We start from the raw sequence: 23748 nt of genomic DNA on the forward strand, positions 1-23748 counted from the left end.
ACATAAAGCATCACAAAATGCTGTTTATTTGGTTACTAAATTCCAGCCACATAAAACATCACAAAATGCTGATTATTTGGTTACTAAATTCCAGCCACATAAAGCATTACAAAATGATAAATTCCCGCCACATAAAACATAAAAAAATGCAATTATTTGGTTACTAAATTCCAGACACATAAAGCATTACAAAATGCTCAATTCCTGACAATTAAAACATCTGAAAATGTTAAATGTTTGGTTACTAGATTCCACACACATACAGCATGTCAAAATCCTAATTATCTGATTACTAAATTCAACACGTAAGTATCACAAAATGCTAATTATTTGCTTACCAAATCCCATACACACAAACTGTCCTAACTCAAGTCTTATGCAAGCAGAGGCTGGCTTCACATGCATAAAATGTCTCAACTGTGAGTAAAACTAATACTGAACATTATGACATTTTATAACTTAGAATATCAAACTATAAAGTTTTATTGTGTAATCTGCAGTCATAAAATGAAGAATTTTTTTTCAAATTTGATTTCATTACAGCTTAAAAAAAGAAACCAAATTCTGATTGTAGTCCATACCATCTTTGATATGCCTACCTCATCTGACTGATTTGTCCTCTGCAGTGCATCCCCAAGCTGGAAAAAGAATCTTCCATCAATTGTTCCTGGTGCCCCACTCTCAATTCCTGCCCTCAGGAGGGGAATAGCTGCTTGGGGGTTGTTGTCTGTTGTCTTAATAATAAATCCAAGGTGAACTTGAGCAAAACCATCACTGGGGTTCTTCTCTAACACCTACAGAATAATTTGCAAGAATTATATCAACATACATGGGATATTCATGTAGAAAGCCATAGCATTTCTTTGAGTATGTCTCAAATCTGAAATTAAAATTCTATTAATGTAAAACCATCCTTGCAAACATTCCAATGGCTGCTTTTTCTATAAGTGAAAGTGCATTCATCCACAGACAATATGATTATAACAACTGAAACCTCCTTTGTAACACTGAGCATAGTTACACAACAATTTAAATGAAAGATGATTTTCTTAAATAATACTTCACTTGCCTGGAAAAAATAACATTACTGCATAGATTCTACACTACATTCATAACATACAGATGATATTTAACTAATGCATGATGGCAGCCATTTTAAACTCTGATGTTGCTTCACAAAGAAGTACTCTGAAATATTTTTAAACAGCTTGCTAAGAAAAGCATGAAATTATCCTACAATTTTTTTTAAATTAAATAATTATTTAATTTTCTTATAACAACTTTAAAATAAAAACGCATGAAAAGAGAAATCATTCTTTAATTATATTTCTCAGATAAAATTTACCTCATGACATTAATATTAGGAAATAAACTACAATACCTCCCACATCTGTATTATATATTGAAGGGAAGTAACTCTTACAAATTATCTTCCCCCTTTTACCTCGCTAAGATGCCACCAATCCACTTGATGTTAACTAGTTAAAGCTTTAGCAAGACCAACAGGATGCTTGCATTATTTGGAATGATGGGAAGGACTGACAGTAATCTTGAAAGTATTCCTAGTCAAACAACAATTTATTAAACATTTTTTTCCCTCTATCAAATACATTACCTGATCTCAATAACATAAAGAATAGGTTACAGGAAACAAAAAAGCATCCAACCCATACTATCACCAGCTTCTACCTGAACCATTGAATAAAAAGGGTTAACTTTCTCTTAATATGAAGGTAACATAACGTGGAATGAATAAACTTAATATCAAATAAGCCACCGCCATCCCGACATATACTTGCTTTATCAACAAAAAATTTGATGGCAAATCCAGCATGAACTATACATCACATGCCTAGAATTTAGGTTATTCTATCATGAGCAGTGCCTGGCAGTCATTTGCGCAACAACCAAACACCTGACAAGATTAAATTCTTGCCTATATAATACCATGTCACATGGATAGAAGATGGAGAAAACAGACTTAGGTTGCTAAGCATTTGAATTCTTTATGTCACTGTGTCCATGGAAACATTACATTTAAATGTGTGACCATCAAAATCAATATAGTGTTATGAACTGAAATTTTCCTGAGGCATATTTGATTCTGAGAGTTCAAAATAAACTGATCAAATGAATAGTTCACATGAGACAGGAGGCCATCATTTGTGAGATTTTATCTTTCTTTCTAATTTCATTATGCTGAAAAAGTAATTGATGGGTGCAGCGGACATTGTGTGTGCCACAGATAGCACCTGGTATGCAGACTGTATCCTTCTACAGATCACAACTGGATAAGCAGACTCAATCCTGCCAGAGATAGCACCTGGGTAAGCAGACTGGATACTGCCACAAATAGCACCTGAGTATGTAAACTCAACCCTGCCTGAGAGCACCTGGGTATGTAGAATGGATCCTGCCACAGTCAGCATCTGGGTTAGCAGACAGACATGATTTTGGTCTTCCATAAAAAAAAGCTGAAAAAAGCCCTCAGCCAAAAACACATTTTAGACTCCTAAAAAACTGCTCCTGGTGCAGCTTATGATCATAAAATAAACCAAAATACATGTAATCATTTGAAAAACATAAACTTACCAAAAATGTTCAGCTTGACTTAATAATTTCACAATATTTATAGTGACATGAATTTGTTCTCTCTTTCATATTATACTTCTCTCTTTTCATATCAAATGTGTAAAATAAACACCCAAGTACATCAACTATATACAAATAATCCCATACATTCACTTGTCTTTTTCTCCACTGGACACAACCTGTTGATATGCCAGTTGAGCTCTTTTTGTGGCTTTGGCAAAGATTTCTTTAGCCTTCCTTTTTGTTAACTCTGACTTTTTGGCTCAATGTGCAATCATTTCTTTTCCTTCTCAATGAAAGCCTTTTTCCTCTCAAGCTGGTGCTTTGTATTGGTGACATCCAATGTACATATTCTGACAGAGGGCTACATCTGTTCTCTCATGGAAGAAATCTTTCTTCTTATAGTAATTAACTGCACTTTTTCCAGATGTCTTCGGTGCAGCTTCTTTTGTAGGTGCTGTTCCAAACTCTTCCAATCGCGATTAGGGGCCATCCATTGATACATACACAAAAATCTGGCAAAGCTGGACCCCTCCCCCCTCCCTGTACACATGCATACTTTTCTAACCCCGAACCCCACCCCAGCATATGTACTTTTGATAGGTTATGCATTAGACAAATGGACAAATTATTATCAAGGTTTCACACACACCCTGTTTCCTATGCATATGTACATTATCAGTAGACCCCCCCCCCATCATACACAAGCATATGCATTTGGGTTAAACCCCCAGAAGAACTCACATATCTTAATACACAGTTCCAGAGATTTTATCCTACCTGTTTGATGAAGTAATAAACCACCACCAAATTGTCCAACATTATCACAACTGTCTTTGTACATCTGAACCAAGTGTGGAAAGTGAAGAGAATGGTCTTAACTTTCAATAGATTGATATTAAGTACCTAGGTTTGTATCTAACCCTCTTGCCTGTCTGCCAGTGGCAATCTCAAATTAGCTTGATGATAAAAGGACTGCTGCTGTTAAGGCAATCTTCCGATATCCTTTTTGCTGATGATCATGCCTTCTCTGGTATGGTCCCTGATGATAATGCCTTATCTGGTATGGTCCCTGATGATCATGCCTTCTCTGGTGTGGTCCCTGATGATAATGCCTTCTCTGGTATGGTCACTGATGATCATGTCTTCTCTGGTGTGGTCCCTGATGATTATGCCATAGTTGGTATGGTCCCTGATGATTATGCTATATCCGGTATGGTCCCTGATGATCATGTCTTCTCTGATGTGATCACTGATGATAATGCCTTCTCCAGTATGCTCCGTGATGATCATGTCTGCTCTGCTGAGGTCCCTGATGATAATGCCTTCTCCAATATGGTCCCTGATGATCATGCCTTCTCTGGTGTGGTCACTGATGGTCATGTCTTCTCTGGGGTGGTCCCTGATGATTATGCCATATCCGGTATGGTCCCTGATGATAATGTCATATTCGGTATGGTCCCTGATGATCATGCCATATCCAGTATGGTCCCTGATGATTATGACTTCTCTAGTGTATGGTCCCTGATGATCATGCCATATCCAGTATGGTCCCTGATGATCATGTCTTCTCTGGCATGGTCCCTGATGATCATGCCTTCTCTGGTGTCATCCCTGATGATCATGCCTTCTCTGGTGTCATCTCTGATGATCATGCCTTCTTTGGTGTGGTCCCTGATGATCATGCCTTCTCTGGTATGGTCCCTGATGCAGCAAACATGAAAGATTCCAGCAATAAAAGCAGTAGCTCCTGTGCTGCTAGCTTCCAGATCATCTCAATGTGCCAAACAGAAGTGTTGAGACAAAAGCAAGAGAAAGTAGGGCTACTCTGTGATGCAATTCAAGTCAAGATTGACTAAATGACATGCTGACTCCCATACATGATCACTTCCTATCTTTTTATCAAACCTGCAGAAAGTGGACACGAGAACTAGGTCAAGTAACGACAAAGTCACTATTAATCATCATTTGCTTACATCTCAGAAGGTCAGACATATTCACATCCAAACTCAGGGCATCCCAGTGGTATATATCAGTTTGGGACTGGTACCAATGCAGGGAAAATGCTGTCAGTAGTTGACCCACTGAGAAAATGTGCACAAGATATTTAAAAAAATTCTAGGCAAAATGATTTGAGTATGTACAGTGCCCAAACACAAACTGACATAATATTATGAGATCTCCCCACATTTCTCCATATCCTCCACATCAAATATATGAGAACTCAAGAGTATAATCCATCTGAAATGAAAAAATTACATTTTAAATGTAAAACTTACTGTCTTAAAGGCATTCCTGGCTTTCTCATTCTGTCCAATCATGAGATAGCTGACTCCCAGTTGATTCTGGAATTCCAGGTTGTCTGGGAAACGCTGAATTATCTGTTTCCATGTCCCCACAGCCTTGCCACCCCAACCTGACAAACAAATTCAGTTAATTATTGTTACCATGACAAGTCACACCAAAAAAAATAATCCGATTAAATCTAACCTTGACATTTATGCCAGAGCATGTTGAGTAAACCAGATTTAGTGACTCTAAGGGTATTGGAGTAAAATTAGAGAAAAGTTGCAAGAATAACCAGTGACCTTGACATTGAGGATAACACAATGACTGTGAAATATGTAATTCCACCAGATACAGAATTGCAAATCTAATATAGACTTATTTATTTTGACAATATACAAGTGTAACATATATCACAAGTTACTGAGATAAAGTAAGAATGTTACTATAACCTACAATATTGACCTGTGACCTTGACCCAAAAGGAAGAAAATATTGACCTGTGACTTTGAATCTGATGACAGGATGCCAATATGATACATGAGACACCTTTTAATGATGATATAAAAGTATGCATTAAGTTTAATCTGTTAATGTCCAACAACTCCAAAGCATGGGTTGATCAATGCTAGTCTAATCACCCATAGCTGGTAAACTTGTTAGGAAACTGGTCAAATTTTACTTGGAGCTAGTCCATCAGGCTTATGAAAAAAAAAAAAATGAACCAAAAATAATAAAGAAATGGATACAACCATGTTTCTTCAGTCACTGCATGAAATAGTAAAAATACTAAAAGTCATAATAAAGTTTTAATAATCATTACAGGATGTAGCTAGTGCTCAAAAAATATTATAGCTAAACGCCCAGAGCTGCTCTGATTTCATAGTGAGGTGCCAGTCAGACTTGTTGAAAGAAAATCTAATTTGCTGAGAAAACTTAGATGCACTGATGAAATGCGGAAATGTGGAAAGATGGAACATGTTGCAAGAGTACCGTATATACTCGCATATAAGCCGAATAATTTAGGAATAAAATAAATGCCTGGAAGAAAGTGTGGCGGCTTATCCGTGGGTCAATGTCTAAACTTCACAGTTGTTAGGTCTTTTTGTTGACTGCTATAATGGTAGCAAATCTTGGAACACAAAACAATAATTTTTTCCGTGTCCTAAGATATAGGCATGAAAAAAAAAATGTTTGGTGACCCGACAATTATTAAACTGTTATAAAGTACTATGATTGATTTTTTTAATTATTTTGCATGTGCATATTTTCTGATTTCTCCAACACGAAGTAAAGATAAATACAGACTTCATAATTTGCGGGCCTGTTGAGTTTACCAGGGATACCATGCTGAACTATAATGTATAGTACTTAAAATGTACAAAGCATTCATAGCATCACTTAAATCCTTACTTATTCAACAACATTTTGCTTTATTCATTGTTTTGACCAAACTGCATTTTTCCAGATGATATTTCGGCTAGTCATTAATAGCTGTTTCAATTACACTGAATCATGCGCTCACGAGTTACTCATTTTCAATCCTACAAATTGAGGTAATATTTTTAAAATGGTACGCACATTTAATTGTACAAGGCACATAACCATCATAATTTACATGTTCACGAAGAGTGATAATAATAAAGGATAAAATTTTCATATAGCTCAACTAAGATGAACATCAATCAATTTTAGTTTTGTGTTCTAACTGAACAAACATCATAACTTTCCGCATAATGAAAAGTTTGATGTTTCAGCGTCTCCTTTGTTGATAGTCGGCAAATTTCTTTCGTTTTGCGAAAAAGTACAGGCCAGTTAAATGTTAAAACCCTGAAACTGGCTTGCGATAAGAGGTAATTCTGACCCGTAACTATACAAGTACATTGATGTGTAATTGCCTTTTATTCCTTAATATTAGCATAATTACTGTAATTTTGTAAAACAGGGTCAAAGGCATACCTATGAACTTTTCAAAAGCCAAGTAGGGAGACTAAATAAAATAAATTGAGATTGCAACCTAATATCGTGAGGTTTTTCGTGACATTTTAAAGCCCTGTTTTCACTAACTATTGATCGATCTTCCTGGTCCAATATGCATGAAATGCAGGATGTTTTTTCAAGGTATTATCAGTAATAAAGAGATCAAAAGTAGTCGTGTTGGCTTCTGAATCTTTTATTAAAAATCAACTATTCTTTGGCAGAAGTTGAGATAAAAAGAAAAGCCCCAGTAAAAATTATTTAGGCAAAACCACTTGAGTAAGTATTTTTCTAACGGCCTTGTTGAATTGCAATAGCTGCAGGTAAGATAGTACTGATGTAAACATTTTCAATTTTTTTCCCAGAAAAGTCATCCATATTGTATATTAATATCTCTGAAAACACCAGTGAGACCAAAATGCAAGATGAGACAAGAAGCGTAAAAGAAAGTGGTAATACCCCTAAACTGCTGTCTATCTGCAAGTTTACGACCTGCGGCAATGAAGAGTTCATCAGGAGTATCAGGAAGCTGAAGCACTCGACTCATTGTTTCAATGCTCTCCTCCAACACAGGGTTGCTTTGTCGCAGCTCAGCCAGCTTGTTCAATGTCTCTGCCTTGCCATACACTGCTCGTGGGCTGTCAGGATATTTGGCAAGGATACTATCGTAATGTTTCTGCGCCTCATTCAGTTCACCCTGCCAATATTAACAACAACTGTTTATCTCTATTAACACCTAGGAAATCATATGATTATGTTCATTCTATATATAGAATGCATTGAGAAAAACAACTATTCATTTTGCACAATCATGCCACATTTGGAGACCTACTTGTGTCATCAACAGTAACGATCTGCATGACCTGAACCCATGCCTGAAAGCGATTTAGATGAAAGTTGTCCAAGCACCAGTAATTTTGTCCAAATACATAGAAAAAGAGAAAATGACTTCACCTTTTTTTAAATTACACTATCCCCAACTCTATGGCCATTGTAAACTCATAAGCTGAACACACCTCTGGTCAAAGAGCAACGTAAAATCATTTTAATATTGCTTTATTGATCGCCTGTCAACTGTTGTGTTTGTTTAATGGTAATACATGTCTGCAATTACTACATTTTAATTTTACAAGATTTCAACTTAAATTCACACATCAAGTTTGAAAAACAGCTACAGCTATGGATATTTGTAACCTTGTCTATGGAAAGTTATTACTCTGGTATCAGATTCCTAGACCAACTTCTAAGGACTGGAAACAAATTTTTTATTCCATATCTGATCATGTAGCCACAAGAGAGGATATTTACATCAATACATATATATATTACCAACTTTGGTAGTAACCTATTTTCAAAGTTGCCGTCTCTTTCAAAAACAAGCTCAACAACAAATTTGCAGTCAAACTAAAAAATTGTTTCATAAAGTTCAAAGAATATTTGTATTTATATTTATTTCAATTGATTTCTCTCAAAACATTCTAAATGTTGACCTCTCTTCACTTACTTTTCCCTATTTTCCCAACATTTCACCTTCTTCTGGCAGGGGAGACAAGTTACTTTACCTATAATTCATGCCTATACTGGATGCAGATGATGCATCAAATGGTGCCAATGGTTTACAGCATACTTTAGCGCTATGTCAACTAAGTGAAATTTAATCAGTGTATTCAGTTTTTGCTTATGACATTAAAACTGAAATAATTACTTCAAATTAGAAATCTTATTCAGTTGATAAATACCTGTTTTCATGTTTCAATTTTTGAACAATATTCACATACAATACCATATATAGTCAGTTATAAGTAAAGTCCAAAGGCAAACTGAATCAACCCAGACCTGCCATTCCATATTGAGCCAGCAAATGAGTGTCTATGTTGTTTGTAGTTAGGCTGAAGAAAAAAAAGCATTTACTTGGTCAGCGGACCATTTGTTTTTGGCACTGACCCTAGTACTCCCCACCATCAACAATTAAAATAATAAATAAATAATTAAAATAATAGATAGTTTTTGGTGCTGACCCTAGTACCACCCATCATCATTTAAAAAACAATTAAAATAACAGATAGTTAACAATTTTAAAAAATCTAAATATTATTTGTGCATCTAATTGAGCCAGTTTAGACCAGTACTTGAAGTGCTTAGTACATTATATATATCAATCATTATTATTATTATTATTATTATATATATATATATATATATATATATATATATATATATATATATATATATATATATATATATATATATAATAATAATAATAATAATAAACTGCAAATGCAAATGCAAAACATAGACAAGACAAACAAATAAAAAAGAAAACCAGTTATGTTTGTGAAACTTTACATGGCTGTTTCTACAGGAATTAAAACTTTTAACTTTATCATGTTTCAACTGTTTTTGCATTTGCCTTTGAAAAAGACTCATTCAAGAGTCAAAAGCACTCAGGCTAGTAAGATACTAGTTTTGCATTGTACGTGGTCAGTTTATTGCTTTTATCTTAATTAATCCCTGACACCGTGATCCCTTGCTGGATTAAGTGCACTTGAAGTTGAAAGGATTGTCATTCGCCATATGATCTGTATTCTTTATATATATATATATATATATATATATATATATATATATATATATATATATATATATATATATATATATTATTTTAAAAAAGCCTACCCACCTATACTAATTTTTAAACCAGTGCAATAGGAAACACATTTAGAGGGCGGGGCTTAGGCTAGGCTTGTAAGATAGACAGCATGTACAGTTATATTGAATGCCAGTGGTAATTAAATATATACTGTTTAATTTCTGGTTTCACTCAACTTCTCATATTTTTTTAACGTTAAATTGAGATTTTTTCAATATCATTTTTATTTACCATTGATCACCGGTCAATTTTACACTAAACATCATTATCTATTCAGGAGGAATAACAATATCTTATCTACAGGTATATTATGCTATGACAGATCTCAGTCTACAATGTTCTCAATAAGGTATGTGTTATACATTGCAGACCCTTATCTCCTGGAATTATGGAATGACAGATCTCAATCTATCATGTTCTCAATAAGGTATGCGTTATACAGTATGGACCCTTATCTACTGGAATTATGGAATGACAGATCTCAGTCTACAATGTTCTCAATGAGGTATGTGTTATAGTGTAGACCAGGGGTCTCACGCACACGGCCCGCCAAGAAATATCCTGTGTCCCGCAAAATGATTGGCATCACAAGGTGTCATGAGAAATAACAAAGGTTGTGTGGTCCTTGGGCCATTGAAAATGTCCTCATGCGGCCCTCAGGGTGGTTTGAGTTTGCGACCCCTGGTGTAGACCCGTATTTACTGGAATTATGGAATGACAGATCTCAATCTACAATGTTTTCAATGAGCTATGTCTTATACAGTGTAGACCCTTATCTCCTGGAATTATGGAAGGTCATCTCAACCTACAATGTTATCAATAAGGTATGTGTTATACAGTGTAGACCCTTATCTACTGGAATTATGGAATGACAGATCTCAATCTACAATGTTATCAATGAGGTATGAGTTATACAGTGTAGACCCTTATCAACTGGTACAATGAATGACATATTTCAGTCTACACTGTTCACAGTTGGGTGCATGTCTGTATGAGGGCATGTATTAGAGTTAAATAGCAAATCAGCACAATAATGGCTATATGGTTCCAGTAAATTTCCAAAAATGTAAAGACAGAATTTATGGAATAAACGTTAGCACAGCTGAATGTCTAATTGTGAATTTTTACACAGAAATACCAAAATCCGCAACAAATTTCAGTATTGTATGGGACAGGTTGGATAGATATGGGCAACTCTATATGCCCTGTCCATAGATTGGGCAAAGGCGTAAAATATTTCTATATGACAAAACTGATCACTAAGAATTCACACACAGTTCAAATACTTCAGACTAACACAACTCTTACCTATGGGTTAAACCATATATACATACATGGTACCCAGGGAAGGCGGGTTTTTTAAAATATATGATAGGATAATTGGATTTCGCAGAGTTCATGTTAAAATTATAAGTTGCATCTATGGGTGAGTAACCCACATTAAAACTTCCTTCCCTGTGTCCCAGGTATGTTTTACTAGAAAAGCCCTAAATACACAAAGCATCCAAAATGAAGCTGCCAACTGGTACCCAGGTACTCGCCCACTGATAATAACCCAGGTAATAAAATGAACAACCGGGTACTCAATAAAAGAAGTTTTTCCAAGTTCAGATTGAGAAGTTTTTCCAAGTTCAGATTGAGACACAGAATAATTTTTACATTTCAAGGCTCGTTTCACGTTAGCATTTATTCATCATCACAGGGGCTTGTATGGTTCCTTACAATTTACTTGTTATACATAGACTATATAATAATACAAAGAAGGACACTTATCTCCTAACTCGAATGACCTATTTAAGAATCAATGCTGATATTTCAAGCTAGATCATCCTAATGTCGTGCCCATCCATGGTTCATGCATCATTTTTCTCACGATCTAGACATGCTTGTTTTCAGATCCTGATGACATTAACTGGGTCAATACCATTCATCAACAGCAACAGTAAGTACCGATTAAGAAATATTTGACAAAATAAAACTTAAATACATCCTACAATTCAAATAAAAGAAATCCCAATAGAAATGTCCGGTTTAACTAATGCCATTTTTGCCTCAAGTGTGTGGTCCTGGAACGAGTGTTAGCTGTTCAAGCCAGGGCCGAGGTTCTTATGTTTGTTTACTGAACTTTCTATTAGCAAGAAACCCAAGACAGATATTTTTGTCACAGCAAAGGTAACACAAAAACTTGGTTACCATAACATGCACTTTGTATACAATGTTAGGAAAAATTAACAAAATGGACAACTAAACAGAATCAAACTATTCACTAAAATATTTCAATACAAGGGAAATAAATCTTTGTTATTTAATAATATTGAAAATAAAGTCTATTAAAAATTCAACAAGTGTGTAAATGTGGTAATTTTTGCATGACCTTTACATGAATCAGTTCCAATAAAATAAACCAGTTTCTCAAATGTGAAACCACTTGTCATAGATTCATTCTATTTTGATTCTATGTAACGGACCAGTCTAAATTGAAAATAAATGCCACCAGATATCATTAAAAAAACCGGGCTGTATCGATAAGACTGATGGATGTTATATGACTTAAAAATGTTAGAGGAGAGGGATTTTGTTAAACTTAGAAACATGTTGCACCAGACTGTCATTAAGGGATGAACCATGGCAGGTCAAGGATAATACATCAGTCATCATTTGTGGACTTTACAACTATTCGCCAACATTACTGTAGACATGTAGACTAGTTAAAGTGAGTGTTATGCATAAATAATTTATCAATTTGTGACAAAAATTTTAACTGGAAATCCAAGTAACAGCAAAAATCAATGTATGGTTTTCAGTTTTCTGTAATTATGTCACGTGTTATATATAGTTTGCTCGTGTTATCCTCAAATTATGCTTTTTGCCACTTAGTAATAATTACGCTTATACCTCTTTTAGAGGTTGGCATGTTTGAACCTACAAGAAAGCAGTTCAGGTTCACATTTATTACAAATTCCCTTTGATCAGGTACCCGGGTAACCGATTGTTAGGACTGACAGGTACCTGGTAGAAATTCCCCTAAATTTTGACATCTCTAATTCAAATGTAAATAACAATGACTCATATCTGCACTTTTCTGTGCAATCTAAATCATAAATGGATCCTGACCTGTCAGTTGGTTTTGCACCAACAAAAAACATATTCAAGTTCGATGCATAACATGCACAAGCTAGTATGTACCATTAAATTACCTGTTCAAATAATGTGTCTGCGGTGTCCAGTTTTTTGCGGATTTTGTAGTCAGCCTTGCTGGTGATGGAGAATTTCCCATAGTCCTTCCTTCTTGGTTTCTTCTTTTTCTCTTCATCTGACTCTTTACCCTGTGTTCCTTGCACCTCCTCCTCTCCCAAGGAGTCACTTGTTTTATCTGGTTTACTCAAGTCCTGCTCCTTGGTTTCACTTGTAGTCTGTTCAACTGACTTGGCACCACCTCTATCTGACTCACTTTGTATTTTTTCCTTTTGTTCAGACTTAGGAGCAGATTCAAATTCTGCACTTGTCTTTGATTCAGTGGGCTGATTCACCTGCGCATCTTTCTCATCAGGTGTAATAGTGTCAATTGGATTTCCCGAGTTAGCTTCAGTAATCACAGGTTTTGATGGCAAAGACTCAGTTTGAATCTCACCTGATTTAAGTAAGTCTTCAAATTCTGATTCAATTTTGATCTCTTTCAATCTCACTGGAGAATTATCTTTTTGTTTCTCATGATCCTCAGCTGTTTGTGGAGTTACATCCCCTGAGCCAGGGGGAGATAATTTTTCCTGTTCTTCTGCAGCTGGTTGAGGAATAGGTTGTTTATCAACTTTATGGTAAATTGACTCCTCAAAATCTAGGTCATTAAATGGTTCCTCTCCATGGCTGTGTACTGGTTCAGGGGAATGTGAAACAGATTTCTTGGAACGATAAACGACTTCTGCCAGATGCTCAGGAAGGTATCTAGCAGCTGAAGAACCTACATTTAAAAATATAAAAATTAACAAAATTAAATTGTATATTTTATAATATAATATTGTCGTATATAGCATCAAGTTTCTGTGGTGGAGACACTTTGGAGTTAGATCAAGAAAATAAACATTTTTAAATATTGTAGCATCTCTAGATCTGCAATTTTAGCTAAAATACAAAATTAAAATTTGCTTTTGAACAAAATCAACCAATTTTACACCAATGCAAAAATACCAAATATACAGCAGTATTCCCATCTTAACATCACTATATACCCTAATTTATATATTGTGTGCAATACTATCACATGGCCTTGTTGGAATACACAACATTACAGATGACCTCACTTAACATTATTACATGGCCTTATCAAAATATACCACACTACAGATGACCTCACTTAACATTATTACATGGCCTTATCTGAATATACCACATTACAGATGACCTCACTTAACATTATTACATGGCCTTATCTGAATATACCACATTACAGATGACCTCACTTAACATTATTACATGGCCTTATCTGAATATACCACATTACAGATGACCTCACTTAACATTATTACATGGCCTTATCTGAATATACCACATTACAGATGACCTCACTTAACATTATTACATGGCCTTATCTGAATATACCACATTACAGATGACCTCACTTAACATTATTACATGGCCTTATCTGAATATACCACATTACAGATGACCTCACTTAACATTATTACATGGCCTTATCTGAATATACCACATTACAGATGACCTCACTTAACATTATTACATGGCCTTATCTGAATATACCACATTACAGATGACTTCACTTAACATTATTACATGGCCTTATCTGAATATACCACATTACAGATGACCTCACTTAACATTATTACATGGCCTTATCTGAATATACCACATTACAGATGACTTCACTTAACATTATTACATGGCCTTATCTGAATATACCACATCAGAGATGACCTCACTTAACATTATTACATGGCCTTATCTGAATATACCACATTACAGATGACTTCACTTAATATAATATTATTACATGGCCATGGTGGAATATATCACATTACAGATGACCTCACATAATATTATTACATGGCTTTATCCAAATATACCACATGACCATAAATGCCAACCCCTGGCGGGGGAAAAGTGTAATCCAAGTGGACAAAAAAGAGTAATCCGAGTAGAAAGAGAATAATCCACATGTAACATGATAAAAATTCCATAAGCATATGTGACAAAATGATTTATTTATTCCTCTGGACTTTTAACATCAATATCTGCTTCAAGTTTTCATGTATATATATACGAGTCTGCTGCTTTTTAAAGCTCAAAGTGTAATATATAACACTTTGAGCTTTAAAAAGCAACAGACTCTCATATTGCATTTCAAAACACTTTGTACCAGCTGAGACTATGCATATTTTGCACCACCAGTAGATCACTAAGTGCTGGTTTACAGAGACTGAATCTGAATTCAGATTTATTTTTGTTAACAATGCTGAACAATCTCTCAGTCAGCATTAGAATGGTAAAGAACCAATATTCCTTTCATAACCTGACAAAGAAGAGGAAATTTATATCTTCCAGTTATTGGGTCTTATAGCTGTGAAATAAGATGGAAAAGAATTCAACTCTGTCCACATGAAGTACATTGTCAGGTAGAATGCCCAATTGATACTTCAGCTCTCTTTCTAATTGATCAACAGCATTTCCTGCAGAATGGTGCAATATATGACAGACAACCTGATACATACAATGATGGAGACATTTTTCAAAATATAGAATGCAACTCCTTTATGAATTCCAGTCATCACTGATGCAGTATCAGCTGAAAACCCCATACAGTTCTGACAACTTATATTTATTCAAAGCATTATCAAGTTCTCCAGTAGAATCTACTGCTAATTCTGGTAATGAAAGAAGAGCTATCTGACTTTGCTATTTTTGTTGTCAAAGTCTCTTACACAGACTGGGTATAACTTTCTGTCCTCATAATCACTACCCCTGTCTGTTGCAATACTACACGGCCCAATTTTCATTGCTTCTGCAATTTTAAGTGAAGAATCTTCTGTTAAACACCTAACAATATTAGATGATTTTGTTCTTGCATATGCATATTTTCTGCAATTTTGGAATCAAGAAACATCCATTTGAACCAAGGACCAATGTAGTCTTCTACCGCTAGAGGTAGTCCAAGTTCTATTAAGAACTCGGCACATAACGCCTCTACATTTATAAAATTCGTGTCCACAATTTAGTTCTGCTGTAAAAAAAAAGTTACCTTAGTATTGGAGCTAGTAAAATGAGCTAATTCAAGGTTTCTTTGTTTTACCACCATGACCAATATTAAAATCCTTTCCACACAGCCTGCAAGGGGAGTGAAGCTGCCCTAGAATGGAACTCTTTATTGTGTAATTCATGAATTCATCTCTGAATCGGTTTTTCGTCTTTTCCTAATCCATCTGTGAAATTATTTGAAAAACATTTTGGTCTAACACACCATCAACTAGAATAAATCTACTTGAATTTTATTTCCAAAACCTACAGACTGGTTCTGTACCAGATATGAATTAGAACAAAAAATCTGCGAACAAAGATTAAAAGTTAGAAAACCAGTCTGTTCTCTCCTAAATAAGCCTTACAGATGCTATAAATAGAATCCGAGGTCAAAAATTTGTCATTAGAAACCAGCATGTTTCTTCAAAATAGGGCAGCTGCTATAAGTAGAATTTAATACTGTTAGGAAAGTGCATGCAAGTCTATGAACAAGTGTACTCTTATGTTGTAGTTACAAAGAAGCTGTGTTTTCAAGAACACGGTCTGTGGGATTAATGGAATGTTAATAAAAATGAGAAAACAAATTATTAATTTTTTTTCAGGAGGGAAAAATACCTGAGGGCCTCAAGGTAGATTAGTTCTTAGCTAATTGTGTTACCTTCTTTAAATAAGGTCATTATTATTATTATTATTATTATTATCATTCTTATTAATACAGAAAACACGCAATCCAAATACATTTAAACGTAAGGCATAACTGACTGAAAAAAAGGATAATGATTACGCCAGAAGTGTAATGGTTGGCATGTTTGCATTACAGATGACCTCACTTAATATTATTACATGGTTTGGTGGAATATACCACATTACAGATGACTTCACTTAATATTATTACATGGCCTTGTCAGAATATATCACATTACAGATGACCTCACTTAATATTATTACATGGCCTTGTCAGAATATATCACATTACAGATGACCTCACTTAATATTATTACATGGCCTTGTCAGAATATACCACATTACAGATGACCTCACTTAATATTATTACATGGCCTTAGTGGAATATACCACATTACAGTTTACTTCAGCTAATATTATTACATGGGTTTGGTGGAGTATAAATTATATGATGATTTCACTTAGTATGTGCATCTCTTTTATGGCTCATATTTAAAACAACCACTGTTACCTTGGTTACCTTAACAATAAGATTTTGAACAAACTTGACCTTTCCTCAAGGGCAAAAGAAAAGTGGGGGTAACATGAGAAAAAAGGCAAATTCTTACTAAATGTACATTCCAGGTATGAGACAATCCCAGTATAAGATAATCAAGGTATGAGACAATCCAAGTATGACATTACTAATATGAGATAATCCAAGTATGACAATGCAAATATGAGACAATCCAAGTATGAGACAATCCAAGTATGAGATAATCCAAGTATGACACAAGTATGAGACAAACAAAGAATGATGAAAACCAAGTGTGAGACAATCTAAGTACAAGAAAATCCAAGCATGAGAGCGACACCTTGGAAAGAATTAATCAAGACATCATCATAAACCTTGGCTTCTTTCTGATGTGGCTGCAATGGGTTAGTTAACTGTACATGTATATGGAATGACTGTTTATAAAATGTTGATGTTATCATTTCACAAAACATTCCAAAAATATTGTCCTGAAAAATACTTTTCTGTGTGAGTATCAAGTTTACCTGAAAAGACATATACTCTAGCATTTCTGTTATTTGTCTGATTCCTAACCCACCTTGCTTGAAGTTTTGAACAGAAGTACTATGCATTTCTACATTTTCCTTTTTGTAATAAATGTTATCGCAGACATTATGTTGCACACTTTTGAAAATATGTTACCCAACAGACATTCAGGAACATAATGGAGGAAAAAAAGAACAAGCCACTATATTTTCAGTGTTTTGTATATAAACTTGAAATGTCATTGGAGATTTTGGCAACTAGCAACAACTTCTGATGAAGCAGACTAGATAACACTTAAAGACAAATGACAGATGATGCAGACTAGATAACACTTCCACACAAATGACTGATGATGCAATCTAGATAACACTTCCAGACAAATGACTGATGATGCAGACTAGATAACACTTCCACACAAATGACTGATGATGCAGACTAGATAACACTTCCACACAAATGACAGATGATGCAGACTAGATAGCACTTCCAGACAAATGACAAATTATTCAGATTAGATAAGATTTCCATACAAACGACAGATTATGCAGACTAGATAACACTTCCAGACAAAACATAACATTTGATTAATGTAATCAGGAGACTGCTGGAAAAAAGTTCCAATGACCATTATAAATACAGCATTGGAACAATATCTTCAGTTCCCATACCAAGGAAATGTCATGCATCTTGAGGGAAAAATGATTGTATACTATGAAATGCCTAACATTTTCATGTCCCTTGTCAGGTAATTGTCATGGATATTGAGGGAACAGAAAATGACTGTGTACCTATGAAATGCCTAATATCTTCATTTACATATACTACTGCTACCACGGCAACAATGCTGCTGAGACCAATCAGAATCCATATAGGTTTCCATGAAAATGAGGTTTTGGATGAGGTTATTACTGGTGGCACCGATTTCTTCTCCACTCCTTTCTCTTTGGGTGTGCTAGGGATATTACTGTTGGCTGCTGTATTTCCATCTGAAAGTGCAAAAAAAGTATTAGAAAACAAGACCCAATTAAGGTACTGGCATTGTCCTGGCCAAAAAACCTGACCTTATCAGGGATCAAACTACAATTAGAAAAATGGGAGAAGTGACATCTTCCTTCAAAAAGGAGGAGATTTGTTGAGAGGTCCATTAAATTTAGTTTTCTCATAGTCATTCGTAATGATCTATGGGTCTGATTTCACCTGTTTATCAAAATATGCAATTTTGTTGCATGCATATCTTTCTGCGTACAGGTGAGACAAGTACCAGTGTTAGTACCAGTGTTTATTAACAGCCATATCTAGTACAAAAATTCAAAATGGCAAAGGAACAGAGGGTTGTATTATTCCATGTGGATTTTGAAGCTGCCAAAGATAGGATTTGATCCAGAAATAGTATATACATATCGCCGAACCCTTCAGCTGACAGTAGCTCAACAGCCGCAAGAAATACATGTAAGTGTATTAAATCTGCAGGTTTAAATGAGTAGGTGATATCAGCCCCTAAACTGCCAGTCAATATTATTTTAGGTAAGAGGTTGTTTTATCAACATACCCCGACAGCAGGGGACTATACTTTACATTGCATTTATATAAAATGCTCTTAACTCATTAACCCTGGAAATACTTTTCATTATTAGCTGAAATAGGGGTAAACAAATGCATTTTTGGGGTCGTTGCTGAACACATACAAATATTTCTGCTTCCGAGCGATTTTCCTGTATCCATAAGCCTAGGTGTATAAACAACATTGTATTTGACTATTTTCCTCATGCATGTGCAGAAAGCTAACAGACTTTTTGTGTATTGGACACATGATTTTCATGTCCCTGCCATTTGTTTTACTACAAATCTCAAAATGTTCCTACTTTTTGCAAAGTTAAAACGGTCTATGTGCAGATATGACCTATCTTTTTAGATTGCAGACACAAAAGTCTAAACTCTGGACAAAAACTCTGGTTCTGAAAAGCGGTACTTTTGCCTAAAAAATTGTCTCCAGCTGTCTTTTGTAATGCTGTTACTGTATGGTTTAATGCCATTCTTTAGCATACAATATGCTATAAATGGCAGCCAGTATAACTAGAGGAGGAAGAATCCAGGAAATCCACAGAATTTTATTTGTTTTGACAGTCAGCCATCTCAAATGCACTACTGTACTGCATTTTCCTTCGAGTCTTACCTTGTTACCATTTGTGAAAAATTGTCAGTGTTCACTCATTACTTACCCACATTTATTACAGAAAATACTCATGCTTCCTTACTTTTCTTTTCAAATTAATCAATCATTAATTAAATGACAAATTGTGTACAATAAATGCAGACCTTTTATGTCATTAATTCAAGCTCATTCTTACAGTGATGTGACTTTAACCTCAAAAATATTTTACACAGGCAGCCATTAACAATATATTGCAACTCTGACAACTACCAAATGCCTTTAATGCTTTAATTGCCCAATATTCTGTTTCAACAAAAAATACATCGCCATCTTAGTTTTCAAGACTTCAGAGATTAATAATACTAACACATCGACAAGTTAAAGAAACATTTTGGATGTATTTTTCAATATTTGCCACACAAAAACGTGGGCCGAGGGACACAAAAGGTCAAAATCTGGGTAACAAAGAACAGTAATATGCCAGTATCTTATTGGACAAGTATTGCTGTTGTTTTGGATTTAAAGCCATTTTGGGTTGTTGTTTTACCGTAAATGCCATTTTTTCATTACATGAAAGGCTATACAAGGCATAAACTTGAAAACATCCCTGAAAGAATCAGTAGTACAATGCCATAGCCACCAAAAAATGGCACTATAAAGTGACACTATATTTGTTAATGATATGACAAAATTATTCCACATCAGTGAAAACTTTGTCTTCTCTTACAAAGCAGTAGTACTTGATGTGTCGTACTCATCCAGCTGAATGGCATATTCAAATCTGTGGTCATTATATGCTTTGACAGACATTTTTAACATGACTATGCCTTTGTTTTAATATGGAATAAGCTACAGTCTGAAACTGTTGTTCTGGGTTTATAGCCGTTTTTCAGTAAAAGAAAAGCCAAACATGGCCAACAACATAAATGGATAATTTACAATGATTAGCTGATGATGATGGAGGAGTTCCAAATTGTATTTGGCAATGGCTATGAATTCTTGGACTTCGTACCTGATGACATCAGACATTGAACAGTGATATTTTAAATACAGAATATATTGTGAATCACAAAAATGTGGACTAGACTTTCATTGAAATCCGCATAATATGGAATATTCTATATTATGTCATTCTGAACTATTTTATATCAGTAAGTGACTTTGAACTCAAAGCATGGATTAATCACTGAAATATCAAACATGAATTTTAATTGACAAAACAAAACTCTCAAAAATGTGGCGTGGTTTATCATATCAAATGTAATGATTTTACGAATGATGATATTGGTTAAACAAGGATTAACGTCACCTGTAATACATGAACATTATAGCAATGTGCAACATTCTATCATTCCCAATTAGATCAAGATCATCACATCGGATGACAACACACGGAAAAGGAGGGTCAAGGAATCAAATGAAATAAGAAAGCAATGGCCAACGTTAAACAGGGACAAGTGATTTGAATTACCACCCATCTACACCAGTCTACTCATATCACATGACCATTATAAGTCAATTGATGAATATCAGTCGATGTATAGTGTGATATTGCCAAAAATTCTGAACCTTATAATATCTTTTTATTTAAGAGAAATTTCTAATAATCATAAATTTTAAGTTGTCAATTTATTTGACATATTCCACTCAATAACATAGCTTATTTTACACTGGCTTTGTTATGCCTGTCTGTAAACCTAATTAGTTTAACTTGCATAGTTTTCCAAAATACAAATCACCCCTTCAGATGGATCGACCTTGCAAAATTTACTCAGACTTACGGAAAGGCTAATTAGAAACTGGCAGCTTGTGAGTATACAGTGAAAAATAATTTTAAATTCTATATGGCTAAAAAATATGGAATTTTATGCAAAAATGTTTGCAGGGCACTTTATAAACATGCATTGAAGGACTTTAAAAGTATTTGGAACATGTAATAGTAAATTTATTTTTAAAGCCGAATGTTCACAAGACATTTCTGTAAAACCAGATATAAGAAATATGCAAATCTCAGCATGAAATAATGGGAGGTCAAGAATTTGCAAAAAGTGAACAAAAGACCAATATTAAAAATAGTGGACGGTGCATGTGTTTTAACCCAACCTGAGAATTTATCTGAAAAGATATTAAAGGAGTTCATTTTTTAATGCTGCCAATTTTGTTAAAATCACATATCATGGCGATCCAGCAGACACTAATAAAAGTCCATATCTGGTTACCTTTGGAATTTCACTTAGCCCATGAGACAAAACCTGCAAATTTGTGTTAGGGAGATTTTTAAGTTCCAATTATGTGTGTCACATTTACAAACTTGAAAGTTATGATATAACTGATGAACTAAAATGTCAACAGAATATGTCATCAGATCTTATCCATCAGATCTTTTGCAGCACTGTGGAAATCTGACTTTAATTCAACTGGAATTCTGAATATTTAATTATGCAAAAACATTCCGTTTTTCATATATTCCATAATCCTGAAAAAATCATCCCATTTCAAACAATAGTACTTAGGAATCTTATGTTCTATCTTTACATTCAATAATAATTAAACCGACAAGGATGCATCCCCAAGACATTTATCAAGGTAATGTTGTAAGTCAACGAAGAAAGAATGTCAAACCCCTTCTAGTCAAAGATGGATCCATGTATCTGCTGCTAACCACCACAAATCACCTTTAAAATGCACTATAATGCCACTTTATCAGTGAAAATATGTTGTATGTAAACAAAATGTATGAAACTTATCTTGTAAAATATTAATATGTGAAGAAATTTTGAATGAGATTTTTAATTTTACAACTATAAGTGTTGTCATGAAATGTACATTTCTTTTTTCATAATCATTATAACATCCATTACATTCATTAGAGGGGTCCCGAGTGGTCTAAAGCGCTCTCTGTTACGGATCACTGCCATCTCACCTCTGTCTGCGTGGGTTCGAGTCTCAGATTTGGCTAATGTGGGTACGTGAGAAAGCTTGCCAGTAGCTTCTTGTGGGTCGGTGGTTCTTTCCGGGGTTTTCCCGGGTTCTTCATCCACCATTAATACTGGATGCCATGTATAGCCTATTGAGTGCTGAAAAATGGCACTAAACCCTACAACAACATTCATTAGATAATTGAAATAAGCAACTTTATTTGAGTATATCTGAATGTACTTTAGCATATTTCAGTGCATTTTAGTAACTAGCTATGATTTTGTAACCTCAGTGTTCATGAAGTTGGGATACTAATATTAGTACTATTCAGTAACTAGATGTGCAATTCTTTTCGTATTTGTTATTATTTGATTTCCCGAAAAGTTTGATGGTGCTGACAATTTCATTTGAAATCATTTTTGTAACAAATTTAAGTGTCTACAAATTTTTCCTGCAATTCCATACTTTGCTGGCATGTAAGGGGAGGTAATTTAAACAGTATTTCACAACATATAGTATTTGCTGTCTTTTAAAAGTTGTAATATAAATTTTAAGAGTTTTCAAAAAAAGCTTGCCCCCTCCCCTTGAAATTTAGTAATGAAATTTAATTGATGTCAACAAATTAATTCTTTACAAACCATTTGAGACCGGGATATTGATTGTAATTCATCATATCAAAGACTTCCGGAAAGTACACTATATCAAAAGACCAGTTAGAAGAAAATTTCACTTTCAAATATATGTTTAATTTTAATGATTTTTATTTTCTATTTTGCGTTCTTGACTAGTTATATACAAGTACTTTCAGACATGTTCAAAGGGAACTAGCTCCTTGTATCTACCATCTCAAAGGGAACTAGCTCCTTGTATCTACCATCTCAAAGGGAACTAGCTCCTTGTATCTACCATCTCAAAGTGAACTAACACCTTGTATCTACCATCTTAACCTAAAGTTTCAGATCATCTGCCCATAAGTTGTACATCATTTTATTTAATGTCAATACCAGAGAAAAGAATATTTTTTAACAAGATGGATTTGCAATAACTAAACCTTACATAAGATGAAAAACTTTACACAAACACATACACAATAGTTACACATCAGCATGGATCCTCACGCAAAACATACACAAATACACTGCCTTTCTATGACCATCATTGTATCCCCTAGGAGTGTATGACTGAGGGTCAACAAAAAAAACT

At 34.5% G+C, this 23748-nt stretch overlaps 1 protein-coding gene across 13 annotated transcripts in view; it reads right to left on the reverse strand.

The window, feature by feature from the left end:
- LOC149788735 (aspartyl/asparaginyl beta-hydroxylase-like) overlaps positions 1-23748 on the reverse strand; it is a 61171-nt gene that overhangs the window by 32633 nt on the left and 4790 nt on the right. For 12 of the 13 annotated variants that reach the window (XM_089974825.1, XM_089974827.1, XM_089974820.1 and 9 more), the window contains exons 2-6: positions 18263-18460; positions 12703-13463; positions 7315-7552; positions 4872-5008; positions 600-794 (exon numbers count right to left, since the gene is read on the reverse strand). In XM_089974825.1, the coding sequence (XP_089830951.1) occupies positions 600-794; positions 4872-5008; positions 7315-7552; positions 12703-13463; positions 18263-18460 (1529 nt within the window). The remainder of the gene's footprint in view (positions 1-599; positions 795-4871; positions 5009-7314; positions 7553-12702; positions 13464-18262; positions 18461-23748) is intronic. The other variant, XM_089974832.1, reaches the window with a different exon arrangement.

The sequence above is a fragment of the Sinohyriopsis cumingii genome, chromosome 11 (assembly GCF_028554795.1).
Source record: "Sinohyriopsis cumingii isolate HCF-2022 chromosome 11, ASM2855479v2, whole genome shotgun sequence".
Taxonomy (NCBI): domain Eukaryota; kingdom Metazoa; phylum Mollusca; class Bivalvia; order Unionida; family Unionidae; genus Sinohyriopsis; species Sinohyriopsis cumingii.